Consider the following 16834-nt stretch of genomic DNA (forward strand, 5'->3'; position numbering starts at 1 on the left):
GCCAAAATGAGTGCGCGTTTACTCTGTGTGAATGGACCCTAAGATAGTTCTGGCTGGAGCAGTCAGGTGATCGATGTGATGTCATTGGTGTAGAATCAGTGGGCACAGGAGTGGTGGCGCTAGAGCAGAAAAATACATAACTGATAAATATATGTATTTTATTATTTTACATCTTCCCTGCTTGAAGAAGGAAAATTAGTGACTGGTGCTATAGTATTCATTAGAAAAGGTCATACACATAGCAGGATACACTGGTGAGGGGATGTCTAGAGTACATGTTAAGGCTTCAGCTTATGACACTGTAGACAACATCCAGAACTCTCTGGCAGGTTTCAATGACATTTCTTTAATGCCAAGTGATGAGATTATATAGATGTAAGATGTATACTCGACCATTCCAAAGTATGGAAAATGTCACTCAAACTCATTCTGTCAGACTATTGTCATATCTCCAAAGAAACAGAAAAACATAAAGTCAGTGGCGAATTTGTCACATCCTAAGCTTCATTTGCACCTGATCCACATGATTGATTTATATTTTGGTCCAATGGGCCGCCATTATGGTGTCCAATATTTTGCTGAGCAATATAGTGCAGCTTGTTCCAATATGTTTTGACTTTTGGTAGAATTTATAATGGAGGCTAAAAATAATGGTTTCTTGAATTTTATATTTAGTATTTTACTTCAACTGAGAGAGACAGAATCTAAAAGAAAATCCCATTGTATGATTTTTAATTAATGAATTTGCATTTTATTGCATGAAATAAATATTTGATTCAATGGAAAAACAGAACTTAATATTTGGTACAGAAGCCTTTGTTTTCTATTACAGAGGTCTGGACCAAGTGTGCAGACACTGCAGCAGGGTTTTTGGCCTATTCCTCCATACGGATTTTCTCCACATCTTTCAGATTTCTGGGCTGTCACTGGGCTACATTGAGTTTCAGCTCCCCCTAACCATTTTCATTTGGGTTCTGGGCTGGAGACTGGCTAGACCACTCCAAGACCTTGAAATGATTTTTCCAGAGCCACTACTTAGTTGCCCTGGCTGTATCTTTTGGGTCATTGTCATCCTAGAAGACCCAGCCACGACCCATCTTCAATGTTCTTACTGAGGGAAGTAAGTTTCTGGCCAAAATCTCTCGATACATGGCTCCATCCATCCTTCCTTCAATACAGCGCAGTTATCCTGCTGCCTTTGCAGGAAAGCACCTCCAAAGTATGAGGTTTCCATCTCCATGCTTCACGGTTGGGAAAGTATTGTTACGGTTGTACTCAACCTTCTTCTCCCTCCAAACATGATGAATAGAGTTGATACCAAAAAGTTCTATTTTGGTCTCACTGGCCATATGCCCTTCTCCCATTCCTTCTCTGGATCATCCAGATGGTCATTGACAAACTTCAAACGGGCTTAGAAATGTGATGGCATGAGCAGGAAGACCTTGTGTGCCCTACAGGATTTTAATCCATGGTGGCGTAGTGTGATACTAACGGTAATTTTGGAGGCTGTGGCCCCATCTATCTGGAGGTCATTGACCAGGTCTTCCCGTGTAATTCTGGGCTGATACCTGACCTTTCTCAGAAACATCCTTACCCCATCAGGTGAGATCTTGCATGGAGCCCCAGCCCAAGGAAGATTGACAGTCATCTTGTGTTACTTCCATTTTCTAATAATTGCGCCAACAGTTGTTGCCTCCTCACCAAGCTGTTTCCCTATTGTTCTGTAGCTCATCATTTTTGTCCCTTGTGTCCTTAGGCAGCTCTTTGATCTTGGCCATGGTGGAGAGGTTGGAGTGTGATTCAGTGTGTAGACAGGGGTCTATTATACAGGTAAAGTATTAAGACTGGTGTATTTAATACCGGTAATGAGTGCAGGGTAGGAGAACTAACAGGTCCGTGAGAGCCAGAATTCTTGCTGGTTGGTAGGTGACCAAATACTTATTTCATGCAATAAAATTAATTAGTTATTTAAAAATCATACAATGTGATGATCTGGATTTTTTTAGATTCTGTCTCTCACAGTTGAAGTGTACTTATGAGAAAAATTTCAGACCTCTCCATTCTTTGTCAGTGGGAAAACTTGCAAAATTGCCAGTGTATCAAATATGTATATTCCCCATATACTTCCACCTTCTGCTCAATCCAGTCCTTCCTTCAGCTACAAAAAAACACAGCAAAATCTGTTACAAAAAAGCTGTGGTTCCACAATGTGGGGCTTCAGCCTTATGCACAATATTAAAAAAGTCTAGACTGTATTATTCAGTATTTTAATGGTAGATAATAAAGGTTTTCTTTAAAAAACAAGGACATTTATCCATGGTTGTAAATGTGATCCGTATTATATATATAATGCATGCTGGTGAATGGATCTTGGCAATACCCAGCTATGATCTGTGTATCGAAGCTGTTATTTTTTACATGATAATGCAGAGGTTGCCATGTAATTGTTGCTACACCTAATTCTACCAATTAGGCCTCATGGACATAACTGTAGTTGTTTTATGTATGTTGTCTGCAATAACGGATCTGTAATTATGGAAAATATACGGGTCCATTCATTTCTATGGCCTCATACATACATCTGTATATTTTACGGATCAGTGTCCGGGCTGTAGAAAACATCCGCAAAATACAGAACTGCTCTTATTCAGACTTGCGCATTCAATGGTATAGAATTATACCACCATTTTCCTCCGTGTGAATGGACCCTAAAGGTGAATTCAGACAGCTATGAGCAACCTGGATAATATCATTCTGCCACCAACTTTCTGGATTTTTAAAACTCTCTGGATCTGAACTGAGTTTTACAATAATAAACAAAAGTTAACTTTTATTTTCGAAACTGTATAGGTGCTATATAAGGGTCAGATAATATGTGTGTTCTAATAGTATATCTCCACATCTATAGGGATAAGTTATAATACTTTTTATGAGATTTCAGACACCGCTAGACAAAGGGGAGGGGGACATCCCATGTGAGCGAGTTGTCAATCTCGCCTTGTAGACCTGATTTACCGCAGAGATAACTGCTCGGCTCATGACTAGAAAGATGAGGTTTTTTTCAATTTTATAACTTTGGTTTTTGGGATCAGAGATCTGCTTTAGGTCTCACGTGGTGTAAACACTGCAGTTTGGCCACAGAGGAAACGCATCTGAAGAAAATGCGGCGTTTTTCCGTCACTGCATAATGGATGTAATTCTAGCGAATCCCATTCACACGCATTGGAAAAATTTGCACCGCAGATACATTGTGATTTCAAAACCATTGCATTTTTGGAAATCGCAGCATGAAAATTATACCTACGGAAACACCACTGATTTCCCTATAGGTATAATAGAAGTAGAAAGACCACAGAGCTTTATCTGAAAAGTGCTGCGGGAAAAACTGTGATGTGTTGCCACAGCAGTATTTCCAACAGCGCTTTTTTCCTGTGGCTCGCTATGTGGGACTTTAGCCTTTTGGTCACGTTTTCAAAGTGCTGTACAGCATGCTGAAGCCGCTGGCACCTCTTTGTGGTCGCCAAATGACAGGTTCCCTTTAAGGGAGGCGCATTTGGTCTTCTGTATAGAGAAGTAAGAGGAAACAGACGATTGGTGTAGGGCTCATGGTAAATTTGTGGATAAATATTGTGATGGTAAATGTGTCTATACAAACATAATGTATGCATCCTACTTGTTACTGGTGACAGAGGGTTCTCAATCCTGCTCTTGCCAATGTAACTATATTTACATGGTTTCCATGTTGCTACACACTTTTCAATTACAAGTCACCGCTGAGCAGAAGTGGGTGGATTTTATTACTAGCGCTGCATTAACCCCAGATCCTGTCTCCACTTTCTATCATAGACAGAATTCTCTATGTAGCTGTATTATGTGGATTTGTGACCGTGCAGTCGGGGCCAGTGTTAGGGAATCCATCAGGTTATACATGTCCCTACTTCTCTGGATACCTGACCTTATTTCTACATTTTACCACTGCTAAATCCTTGCTAGTTGGGAGTTTATAGAACTGGGCAGATTTCTGAGCTGTATATGTGTGGGACAAGCGTGGGACATTACTATGGAGACAGCATGTTCATATGTGTGTGTAGGCGTACGTGTCTGCATGTACTGGCTGGTGGATTGTGTTCCAGTTTGTGTATTAATAGCTGCCTCTAAAGCTATAGGGTTCAGAAAAGTAATCCATATCTCAAACATTTATATAAACTGCAGCTTCTTAGCTGGATCTAGGCTGTCTTAGTGACAGCAAAATACTGCAAACGTAGTTTACAAAGAACAAAGCAGACATATAAATATTTATTCATATATTCTAATGGTAACCTGCATAATACATAGGTCAGTAACCTGAGAAAATAGACATTCAACATTGTACACTGGATAACCAAAGTGATGTGGATACCTGACCATTAGACCTAATGTATATGAGTTATATATCAACTTATTGGACATCCCATTCTGAACCTATGACCATTAATATTGAGGTGGGATCCAGTGACAAAACAAGATTCCTAAGGACCCACGGCAAACTTTGGACTGCTCCACCTTATCCCCTTCCCTTAAGCAGAAAACCAGAGAATAAGCTGGGGGTGATACTATTGAATATAATGGGATCCATCTGGTTTCCATTATAGTGTCCTCCATTTTGCTGGACAAAAAAGTGAAGCATACAGGATTAAAATAAATAAATCTGCCATGGAGAGTCCAGATGGAATCTCCATTGCATCTGTGAACATGACCTTAGTTACACCCACATGTATACATGCACCATATATATCCTACACACTTATACACACACCATCAGTGGCGTAAATAGGAATGGCGGGGCCCCATGGCAAACTTTGGACATGGCCTTCCCCCCCCCCAACCGACGCCGGAGACCTCGACCGACTGATCAACCCCCCCCCCCCCCATTCCTGCACTCTCTATTATGCCCCATAGCGGCCAGTGCACCCAGTATTATGCCCCATAGTGTCCCCAGCACACAGTATTATACCCCATAGTGGCCTCTGCACACAGTATGATGCCCCATAGTGTCCCCAGCACACAGTATTATACCCCATAGTGGCCTCTGCACACAGTATGATGCCCCATAGTGGCCCCTGCACACAGTATTATCCCCAATAGTGGCCCCAGCATACAGTATTATACCCCATAGTGGCCCCTGCACACAGAATTATTGCCCTTAGTGGCCTCTGCACACAGTATTACACCCCATAATGGGCCCTGTACAAAGTATTATGCCCAATAATTGAACACCCATGAACAATTATTATACTCTGGGGTCTTTTCAAACCCCAGAGTATAATAATCGGAGACCGAGGGGGAATAAAAACATAAAAAACACTGTCACTTACCTATCCCCGGCTCCGCTGCAGTCCTCGGTGGTGTCGGCCATCTTCAATGACGTCAGGACGTCACATGACCTGGGACGCAGGTTCCGGTCAAGTAATGTCAGGAGCGTCACACAACTAGGCCCAATGCCTGTATAGAGCGCGGACAGGTAAGTAATATTGTTTTCTATGTTCTTATACCTCTCCCAGGCCTCCGATCATTATACTACTAGTTTCCCATCAGTTGACCTCCTTACACCACCGGGCCTAGTCATGGTTATATTCCCTGTGAGCAAGATCAGTACATCCCTGGTGGGATCCTTTTCAAGGGCTTTCTCCAAACTGTCTAAATTGTCTAAATGGTCTTTCCTGTAAAAAAGGGCCTAGTCAAATCCTAAAAAGCAGCCCTATACCATTACCTCCTTTCTATTAAATCATTTTTCCCCAGACTGTCAGATAGTGAAATATGATGCATCACTTCAGAGAATACTGTATGTCTCCACTTCTCCAGTGTCACTCTGTCTTCATCTTCACTGGGCATAGATTATGGTGATCTTAGGCTTGTGTGCAGCCGCTCCATTCACAGAGTGTTTGTTCTCAGTGGTGAACCTAGCCTCTCTGCTGCCTGAGGCGGCCGATCAAAAGTGGAAAATGCTGTGTGGAGCACTAAACTATTCCCCCCCCCATCAGTATGTCTTTGGAGTGTGGGAGGAAACCCCACACCAACACAGGGACAATGTAAAATTCCTTGTAAATGCTGTCCTAGGCAGGATTTGAACCCAGGACTCCAGCACTGTAAGCCTACAAAGCTAACCACTGAGCCACCGTGCAGCATTAAACTATGTGGGGCCACTAATGGGCTTTATACTCTGTGGGGGCGCAAAGAAATGGGGCGGGAATTTATAACTGGGAAATAATACTGTGTTTAGGGGCACTAAGGAGCATTATACTGTGTATAGGGGTCATTAAGGGGCATTACACTGTGTATAGGGGTCACTAAGGGGCTTTATACTGTATATAGGGGTCACTAAGGGGCATTATACTGTGTATAGGGGTCACTAAGGGGCATTATACTGTGTATAGGGGTCACTATGGGGCATTATACTGTGTATAGGGGTCACTAAGGAGCATTATACTGTGTATAGGGGTCACTAAGGGGCATTATACTGTGTATAGAATACACTAAGGGGCATTATACTGTGTATAGGGGACACTAAGGGGTATTATACTGTGTATAGGGGCAATAAAGCACATACTATATATAGGGAGCAATAAGGAGCATTGTACTGTGTATAGGGGTCACTAAGGAGCATTATACTGTGTCTAGGGGTCACTAAGGGGCATTATATTGTGTATAGGGGCAATAAGGTACATACTATATATAGGGAGCAATAAGGAGCATTGTACTGTGTACTGGGGGCATTAAGTAGCATTATACTGTAGATAGGGTGTTCTGTATTCTACCAGACAAAATAACACAGCATGCTGCACTCTCGTGTTATCATGTATTATCTATTTTTAAAGTTGGTGATAGATATCAGATGGAAATCTGCCATGTGATGGTATTTTACATCACTGCAGTTTTACCATTTCTCCTACAAACCTATCCCACTGCTGGTGGAAACAAGCCAGGGATTACAACTAGGATATGGACAACTGAGTCTTTGCCCTATGAAGGAAAGCCTACCTACTACCCTATCTATCTGATACAGAATATGTCAGTACTGGAGGCAGGACATATTACAACACCTAAACATCATGGTCCATTTCATCTTTGGTACCACCTTTATGAAGTGTTGGTTTGTCTAATGGTTTTATCAGTTTCTTCACTAGTAGTATCCTTCCAGAGTCAGAAATACTAATAGACTAATCTAACAGGTTGTATCGCTGCTATGGAAAATAATTATAATATAAAGATACAAAAGAAGTCTGTTTTTATGTTCACTTCTTTCTCACCAGCCCTCATGCATGCCCTAGTGTTTGGAAATGTCACAGCAATTATCCAGCGCCTCTATGCAAGAAGATTCCTGTACCATAGCCGAACACGGGACCTACGAGATTACATCCGTATTCATGGGATCCCCAAGCCTCTGAAACAACGCATGTTAGAGTATGTCCAGACAACATGGGCAGTGAACAACGGCATCGACACCAATGAGGTCAGAGAATGTTCACATGGTTTACTCTTGCCTTGTTGTGAGAAAATATATATATTTATTTAGTTGATATTAGCCTTGTTTGGATACCATATGCTCAAGAACTTCTGCAATATTTTTTTACAGTAGCCCAATGAATCATACAAGTCTCTTGCCATTGGAAATGAACCAATGACCCTCTAAGGGACTTACATCTTTTAATGAATGAAGTGTGTGTGTGTGCGTGTGTGCGTGTGTGTGTGCGTGCGTGCGTGCGTGCGTGCGTCCCTTAGAGGGTCATTGGTTCATTTCTAATGGCAAGAGACTTGTATGACAGACTTGATACAGTTTTATTCATGATCTCTTGGGCCTGCATCTTCCTCTTCTCATTTTTTGTGTTCACTTCTTGTTATACTGTTTTCTACTTCTTTCACATCACCTCAGTATAAGGGTAAGTTCACACAGAGTTTTTTGGCCTCAAAATCCTGACCAAAAAGATGGCTTCCATTGAAATCAAACGGAGCCGCTCAGGTCTTTATTCGGGGAGCCGTTTCTTCTGGTTCCCAGAAAAAAGAAGTGAGGTGCTCATTCTTCAGGCTGAGTCGCCTCGCAATTCGGCCTGAAGACACTCCCTCCTCCGGACTAGGCCCATTCATTGGGCCTAATCTGGAGCAGAGGTGGCCTCCACCTCAGGTTCCAATCCAAAAAAACCCCATGTGAACTTAGGCTCCATACACACGACCCTATGCTTTATCAGTGTGCCAGCAGTGTTTTTAATGGCTAGCACACTGGCCTTTTATTTTCTATGGCCCCATACCCACTCCCATGTATTATCACAGGTCTGTGTAGGAAACCATGAGCCTGGGACAAAAGTGAGGACTGGACCTATTCCTATCCATTTTGCAGCCTGGTATGCTAATGTCATCCATGGGCTTAGTATTGCCACTTTTACTATATACAGACAGCACATAGTCCCACTGATTTTATGGTTGTGTTGTTTTCATGTCTATGAAGTATAATAAATAACTCTTTACAAATTGCAACACTATGCAATGTCTTTGATCCATGAAAAATGTAAAGCACATTGGTGACCTTGTGCCGGCCATGATTTTTATAAACATTAATGCCAAATAGACTCACAGCCCAATAGGGCGCTATGCTGTATATGGAAGACATATAGTGTAGATATGTTCGTATTCACCATGTATTTTAATAGACAGAATACATTCTGTTATGGACCATGATTTTAGCATTGTGTTATATCACTAGAGCTTTTGTCGTATATATGTATTGGCACAATTGCTGTAAACTTTGTTTCATTCCTTATGTTGTGCAGCTCCTGCAGAGTCTTCCAGATGAACTTCGAGCAGATATTGCCATGCACCTCAACAAGGAACTGCTCCAGATGCCACTGTTCTCCCTTGCCAGTCGAGGTTGCCTTCGCTCTCTGTCTCTTAATATTAGGCCTTCCTTCTGCACTCCTGGAGAGTATCTCATTCGGCAGGGGGATGCTCTGGAAGCCTTGTACTGTGTGTGCTCAGGATCCATGGAAGTCCTCAAGGATGGAGTTGTGTTGGCAATACTGGGTGGGTAGTGACAGTGTGCCATACATAATAAACTCATTACATTCATGCATAAAACCCTGTTTTTATATTGGTTACTTCATGAAAAACACGTGAGATTATTTACCCATCATTGGCACTTAATATATTCATTAACAGCGGAATTTTCAGCCGAACTACTCATGTGTATGTAACCAAGTATCACTCATTGTAAAATTTCTGGTCATGCAAAAATGTATTCTATGATCCAGATGAATAGTTCTGCACTGCATGCATGTTCCATTGTGTCATTTGATGGCACTTTCAATCATGGTTATGGAGTAGTCACATAGGATGGTATATATTCCTGGTCAGCAGTTGGCACAATTATATCACCATACTATATGACTGGATCATATCGCCATATTATGTGACTGAATCATATCACCATATTATATGACTGAATCATATCGCCATATTATGTGACTGGATCATATCGCCATATTATGTGACTGGATCATATCGCCATATTATGTGACTGGATCATATCGCCATATTATGTGACTGGATCATATCGTCATATTATGTGACTGAATCATATCACCATATTATATGACTGAATCATATCGCCATATTATGTGACTGGATCATATCGTCATATTATGTGACTGAATCGTATCACCATATTATGTGACTGTATCATATCGCCATATTATGTGACTGAATCATATCGCCATATTATATGACTGAATCATTTCGCCATATTATATGACTGAATCATATCGCCATATTATATGACTGGTGCTTTTACTGTATGTTTATATTTGCAAAATTGCAATAAGCTTTGGTAACATCCAGTGTCTCAGAAGGCAGGTAATATTGCTTCTGTAATGATGTCTTCTAGTAGTTTGTGCCATTGACATGATAACATTTATCGACCACTTCTTTAACTGCAGGCAAAGGTGACCTGATCGGCTGCGAGGTCTCTTTTGAGGACACAGTGATTAAAGCCAATGCAGATGTCAAAGGTTTGACATATTGTGACCTTCAGGGGATCAGTCTGAGGGGACTTCGTGACACGCTATCACTCTATCCAGAATATGCATATAAATTCACAAGTCAGATCACACAACAGCTCAGTTACAACTTGGGAAGCAGCAGATGTGAGCCTGAGGTAAGCAACACCAAGCAGCGGAACAAACACAATGATAGCAGTATCTAAGTGGACTTGATGGTATGATGCACAGTATTATTCTGCTGCATGCAAAAATTCATGAAATATTCCCAAAATCCATTGACCACTTGTATACATTTGGGCCAGCCAGAATAATTATTAATATAATATAGAATGTTGCAGTATTTAATGACCTCTCTATTTTTTTTATTGTTACTGATTCGGGGGATATATGTATTTTTATTTATTTATTTTATATGTATTCTACAGAAGGGAAAGAAGGGTCAATTGGAAAAAAAAAATATTATAGATAGAGGATTTTTTTTTTTTTTAACTTTCATTTTTGAGGTTTTTAGCTCGCCTGGGGGGGGGGGGACTTGAACCTGCAGTCATTAGATGACATACCAAAGACTGCAATACTACTGTACTATGGACAAATTGCTCTGTTGGTATTGAGGTCTTCTATTTGCAGGCCTCAATAGAAATATTGCCATGGCAGGCCTAAGGACCTTCAAAAGCTCATAGCAACCATACAGACAGAGCAAACAAAAGTAACCCTTGAGATACCATCTGACGGTTTCAATCACCCAAATCATGGTCAAAGTTGTCTTATATTGTGGGCATTGCTGCTGAATTTCTCCTGGGCAGGCAACATATATCCTCAGATACCCCAGAGGATTATTAAATGCTACTGGGAAAATAATTTAGACATTCCAGGACACAGCGGATTTATCAACCTGACCCTAATAGGGAATAATGACTGTATCCATAATTAGATGCTGCCCAAAGTGGTGACTTGTGGTTGCCTACACCGATGTCATTGCTGTGACTAGTGTTTGACTACAGCAGACTCGCTGAATTTGGGTAAACAAGACCAGGGCAGCGTTCAATAGTCTTGAGGAAATATCCAAGGATGAAACAAAGGAGGATAACATGGAATAGTCTAAGGTTACCAAGATTCATTTTAAAGATGGTCTGTCAGGCCTCCTGCCATCTCTGCTTTTGTAGATATTTTTCCTCATGAAATAACAATGCCAAACCATTTTTTTCCTCTTCGAACCCTATTTTGTAGTGTTGTTCATCCTGGGAATGTGTGAATAATTGAGAAATTGTTATTATTATTGCGGTATCATTCTTATTTTAATTCAGGTCTGTTGCTAGACATTGTCAGTACTGATCTGACACAGACACACATTTATTATTGGAGTTATGACTAGACCTTGGTGTAAAAGTGGAATATCCAATTTGGGCTAAAGTCTTTTATTTTGGTGTGGATTCTCCCAAAAACGTTGGTGCTTAAATGTGCCAAATTATGTTGTAAATTTAAAGTGAGCCAACTAAAGGGTGGTATAAACATAAACTAAACAGTCTCAAGATACACCAAATTTATCATCCGGCATCAGCCACTGTGATAAATCTGGCGTGTTTTTAGACTGCCTGTCATTGCACTGGCTACCTATTAGTGAATCTGGGCCAACAGGTGTTAACAAGAGGGAATGACATACCCAGTAGAACAACAGAGGAGCTGGACAAGGCAGAGCTGTAAGACACAATGCTCCATGGTTAGGTGAGTCGACAAGTTGTCTTTACAAGGTATATATCATGCTTATTGTTTAGTACTAGAGATGAGCAGGTAGTAATCGATTGAGTAGGTATTCGATCAAATACTACGGTATTCAAAAGACTCATACTCGGTCGAATACCACGCGGTAAACGCAGTAAAAATTTGATTCCCCTCCCACCTTCCCTGGCGCTTTTTTTTTACACCAATAACCATACAGGGGAGGTGGGACAGGAACTAGGACAATGTAGGCATTAAAAAAAAACATATACAGTAGAGGTGAGCGAGTAGTGAAATATTCGAAGATTCGAGTAGACCTCAATATTCGACTATTCGATCGAATACCTACTCGCTCATCTCTATTTAGTACTAACTTCCTGTATACCTATATACTAACACTTATATGGTGTTCTAGAGTCAAATCCATATGCACCAGTCTTCTATGAAAGACGATCCACCAGAAAACATATCATCAAATGTGCATACTCCTCTGCTTACACCAAAATCATCTCCAAGACTTCGACTCTCCCCTTCAAGGTTTTCGAACTACAGTACTGATAATAGGTCTCAGGATGTGACACCTATTCACACGCCTCGAAAGAGCCGAGCTACTGAACTACAGATACCACTTATGCCTTGCACGAGGCCACCGGATCTAAGCCCGAGGTAAGTCATTAGAAAACACTTCACTTACCACTCAATGGGGAAGGCTGAAATCAAGTCAATTAGAATCAAAGATAAGTAGGGGATTTTGTTTGGAAATTCGGAAAAATTCTTCAGTAAGGGGGAGTTCACATGGAGTAATGTGCCGCGTGATGTGGCACGTTACTCCGTGTGAACTTACCCTGAGACCTGAAATGGGGTTGAACGTTATACATGTTCATGTGAATACAAATATTAGATTTCTTCTATGGATTTAGGACACTCTTGCACAACTGAATCCCAACCTGAATTTCATTGTTATGCTTTTAACATATGACTGCTATTAATTCTTTTAGTGCTCCGCCATTCATCCAATTTGGCTGGCGACTCAGCGCATTGGAGCAGAGAGAAGCAGTATGAATAAAAACATATACAGTATCCTACATCCTACAAAATACTACATGCCATACATCATTACTTGCTATGTCCGCCATAATTATGTCCCTGGAAGGTTACGTGTAAACTATTTCACCAAGCAGAAAATAAAGAGTTACCGCTTACGTCGTGAAACAGGGCTAGTTTGCTTGACATTTCACAGGCCATATATCTTTTGAACATTGGATGGCTTTTAAATATAAAAACACCAAATTTCTCAGGGGCACAGTGAGAAGCAAATGGTGTATGGTATTTAGTGTTTTGTATTTGGTGACAGGCCCTCTTTAAGGCTGGGGCTCCATGTTGTGGATACACCACTTTTTTGTGGCAGATTTTGCTGCGGTTTTTTTGAGCCAAAGCCAAGAATGGTTACAGAAGGAAAGAGAAATATATACGGTAGTAAGTTCTTATACTTTATGTTCCATCCACTTCTGGCTTTGGTTATAAAAACCAAAAAAGCTGCGTTTCTGCAACATGTGATCTCAGCCTAAAGGAAACCTGTTATCAAGTTTGATCCTTGAAACCAGTAGCATATCAAATCCTGGTGACCCCAATCCTGTCCACTGCTCCATTTGTCAGTTTTTAGGCTCATTGCGCGTGCCCTGGGAGTTGACAGAGATGAGTCTGGGGTTCATTACCAGCTAATTAAAACTTAAAACATTTTTTTGTCTTAAATGGCTGAATGGAGACACGGATGAGACTAGCATCACCAGGGTTAATAGATAGTAGATTAATGTTGATTTTCGTGCCATCAAACTCCCTTTAAGTATATGGGACAGAGACAGTCCAGGAAAGTGCTCTCACGGATAACAGATTGAGCAGACCTTAGAAATAGATGTTACATTTAACCAGCATGAACCTATATAATAAGTCCTATATAAACAATGGTCCCAATTATGACCTCTGACCTTTTTATAGGGTTGTGGATGGGAAAGAAGGAACCACTGGGTTAGTCCAGCAGAAGTTCACATTTTCAAACTGCAGTAGCCTTCAAAACACTTCAGGTAAGACCAACATGAGCATATCGAAGTAGGAAAACCTGATATTACCATGTCATTTTTATATATTAAACCTGCCTTTAAATCCCATGCTGACCCTGTGCTGCTGACATTGTCTCTGATGGTCCTTGCTTAGTCCTTCTGGAGCAATAATACGCTGCACATACACATGACACCACGTATTCACTGGCCTCACTAGCACAAGAGTACTGAGGCTGGTGTATATGTATATGTAGCATGGCATAACTACAGGACAAGTAAAGACCACCAGAGCAGAGCAATTAAAAGGTGTGTAATGGTTATTTTTTATTTTATAGCCTTTGCTCCATTTAGGGAACTTTAAAAAAAAATAAATTCCCAGACAAAACCTCTATAAGACAACCAGCATGAATAAATAGGATATGGGTGATAGGACAACAGGTACACAGAGAGTGTGTAATATAAGGCCCTATGGTGTTCATATCTATGATGCCGAGTCTATGCCTCCCAGTGATATATGGTCCTGTACTGTATTCTGTATGGGACAACAGGGACTCCTAACATCACAGATATGTATAATACTAGAAGTCTTACTCCCGGCATCAAGATCAGGACGCGAAATCATTTCATGGGTGAAATTCAGTCGTGTGTGTATAAAGCCTTACATTGACTTATTTCAGACTTTGTGTCTAACACATGGTAGGATTTCAGATATTGCTGGTTTCATTAGCTATGGGAGAAATGCATAATACAGGGATAATATAGCAGTGGTCTCCATTCTGAGGCTCTACGACTGCTGTAAATGCTGGGTACTGTAGTGCCCAATCCAATGTTTGATATAGCTGTATTAGAGAATTTTTAGCACCATAGACCTAAGTGTATTACTGTGCATATACATCAAAGCAAATCAAACATCTTACAAGTGATTCTTTATATCCTACATGCAAATATAACAAAACTTTATTCTTTAAATAGATCATTTACTGTTGACTTCAGAACCAAGAGCTACTGAAAGTATGGACCGTCTCAGTCAAGCGGTAAGTGGCTAGCAGTACCCTAGCAGTGGCTACCCTATTAGATCTATTACAATGAAGGCAGCTGTCAGTAATCCATTGTCTATATGCATTTATACAGAAAAAGGGCATTGCTAGAACTGCATCACCAATTGTTCTTTACCTCGCAGGTATCTGATCTTTCGTGCCAAGTGCAGGAGCTGAGAGAAGGCCTACAGTCCCTCCGACATGCAGTTCACGTATCCCTAATGCCATGCAGTCCATCATCCTGCCGCCATGGAGGAGATTTCCATTCGCACTGTGGGGGAGGGCTACATTCACCAGGGGATGCAACAAGTACATGCCCTTCACTTTTTCATCCTGCTCGAGTAGAAAAACCATCTCAGGTCTGCTACATACACAGTGCTTCCCCAGCGTGCTCAGACGGACATTTATCTTGGCTTTGGGCTCCCCCTACCCCTATGTGGTTGCACTGCACAGGATTTGAACAGAGAGACCTCATCCAGCCTGGAGCTATGGGGGAGCCACACACCACTACCGATGCTCAGTCTGTAGAAATGCACTTTATCCTTCCGCAAAGAGGAAGCAACACAGATCCAGAAAACTGGTCCAGAGAAGAAGGAACAGGAGTGTGATAATGAAACAGAACAGTATTAGGAGAGGCTCCAAGTCACCTGCATGGGCACAGAAGGAAGGATTGTCTGTACTAGGTATAGAGCTGCAGCTCAGGTATAATCCCGTCCCCGTCATTTACACATGAACCAAACTTTTGAACAAGAATTTACTATTACTTTTCCAAGTATAATGCTTTGTAACAAAAACAAAAAAAAAGTTATTAACTATTTGCATGGATGGTTATTTTAGTTATTTGCAGGAAACGTTTTCTAGATTTTCTATTTAAGGCCAGGATTTATCTTATCTTCGTAGTGCGACTGATTTTATCTATTAACAGCTGAAGCACACTACATTGCATGCAGATCAATGCATTCATTTTGACTGCTCAATAGTTGAGATCAAGTAGTCGTATCCCAAGATGTAGCAATGAAGCAACAGGCCTAAGGCTAAGGCCCCACATTGCGGAAACGCAGCTTTTTTCTTTTTGCGTTTTTTTTTAAGCCAAAGCCAAGAGTGGCTACAAAAGGAGCAGGAAAATAAATAGGAAACTGTTATACTTTTACCTTCTTTTTTCAATCCATTCCTGGCTTTGGCTCAAAAAATCGCAACAAAAAAAAAAAAAGCTCCATTTCCGCAACGTAGGGCCTTAGCCTTAAACAGCGACCCTACTAAAGCCCATTGACTGCATCTGGTACTGCAGCTTAGTCTCTTATGTAATTGTAGCTAGGCTGCAATACTAGAGCTTCTGGCACTCTACTCTAGGGATAGGAGCACTAGACTTGTTGACCCCAATTCAATTAAATTATCCCAGTATCACTGTTACATCTGGAAATAGTTAAACAACGATGGCCGGTTTGTAAATCCTTACCTATCTGAAACACACCTGGTTTTCTTTTTCAACTAGAGGTAGTATTATTTGATGCCTGAATTTAAAAGACACACTACGTCCTCCAGACTGAGAGCTGCCCTATGTCCGAGCTATGCAATGGAGGTCTCAGATAGGACCCCCTTCATATTCTAGGATAGGGGAAAAGTTAAAGGGGTTGTCTACAACAAATCGCCCAATAAGAAAAATTATGGTTAAGTATTAGTCTAACCATTCCCCATGTAGCAGAATAGTGTTGTCAAGGGAACTTAATATCAGACTCTTGACGTTATGGCTGATCAGTGTGTAACCACCTTTGGAGATGTCCTGCGGTATCTGGCAGAAGCTTGGTGAAGTCCTGTAGCTTCCGGCGTGAGGCATTCATGGACCTTTTCACATCATCAAATCAGTTCTGGGGAATTTGGAGACCAGGTCAATACCTTGAATACTTTGTCATGGTCCTTAAACCATTTCTGAATAATTCTTGCAATGTTTCAGGGCACATTATCCTGCTTATAGGAGATAATAGAGGATATGTTTTCTATG

General features: G+C 41.0%; 1 protein-coding gene across 1 annotated transcript in view; it reads left to right on the forward strand.

Moving 5' to 3' along the window:
* The window catches only part of KCNH3 (potassium voltage-gated channel subfamily H member 3), a 40829-nt gene extending 25179 nt beyond the window's left edge, over positions 1–15650 (forward strand). Inside the window, exons 10-16 of the mRNA XM_075265579.1 lie at positions 7290–7489; positions 8802–9051; positions 9963–10180; positions 12157–12407; positions 13737–13822; positions 14771–14832; positions 14979–15650. Coding sequence (XP_075121680.1) covers positions 7290–7489; positions 8802–9051; positions 9963–10180; positions 12157–12407; positions 13737–13822; positions 14771–14832; positions 14979–15443 — 1532 coding nt within the window. The 3' untranslated portion in view covers positions 15444–15650. The remainder of the gene's footprint in view (positions 1–7289; positions 7490–8801; positions 9052–9962; positions 10181–12156; positions 12408–13736; positions 13823–14770; positions 14833–14978) is intronic.
* Positions 15651–16834: the final 1184 nt, after the last annotated feature.

The sequence above is a fragment of the Leptodactylus fuscus genome, chromosome 2 (genome assembly GCF_031893055.1).
Source record: "Leptodactylus fuscus isolate aLepFus1 chromosome 2, aLepFus1.hap2, whole genome shotgun sequence".
Classification (NCBI taxonomy): domain Eukaryota; kingdom Metazoa; phylum Chordata; class Amphibia; order Anura; family Leptodactylidae; genus Leptodactylus; species Leptodactylus fuscus.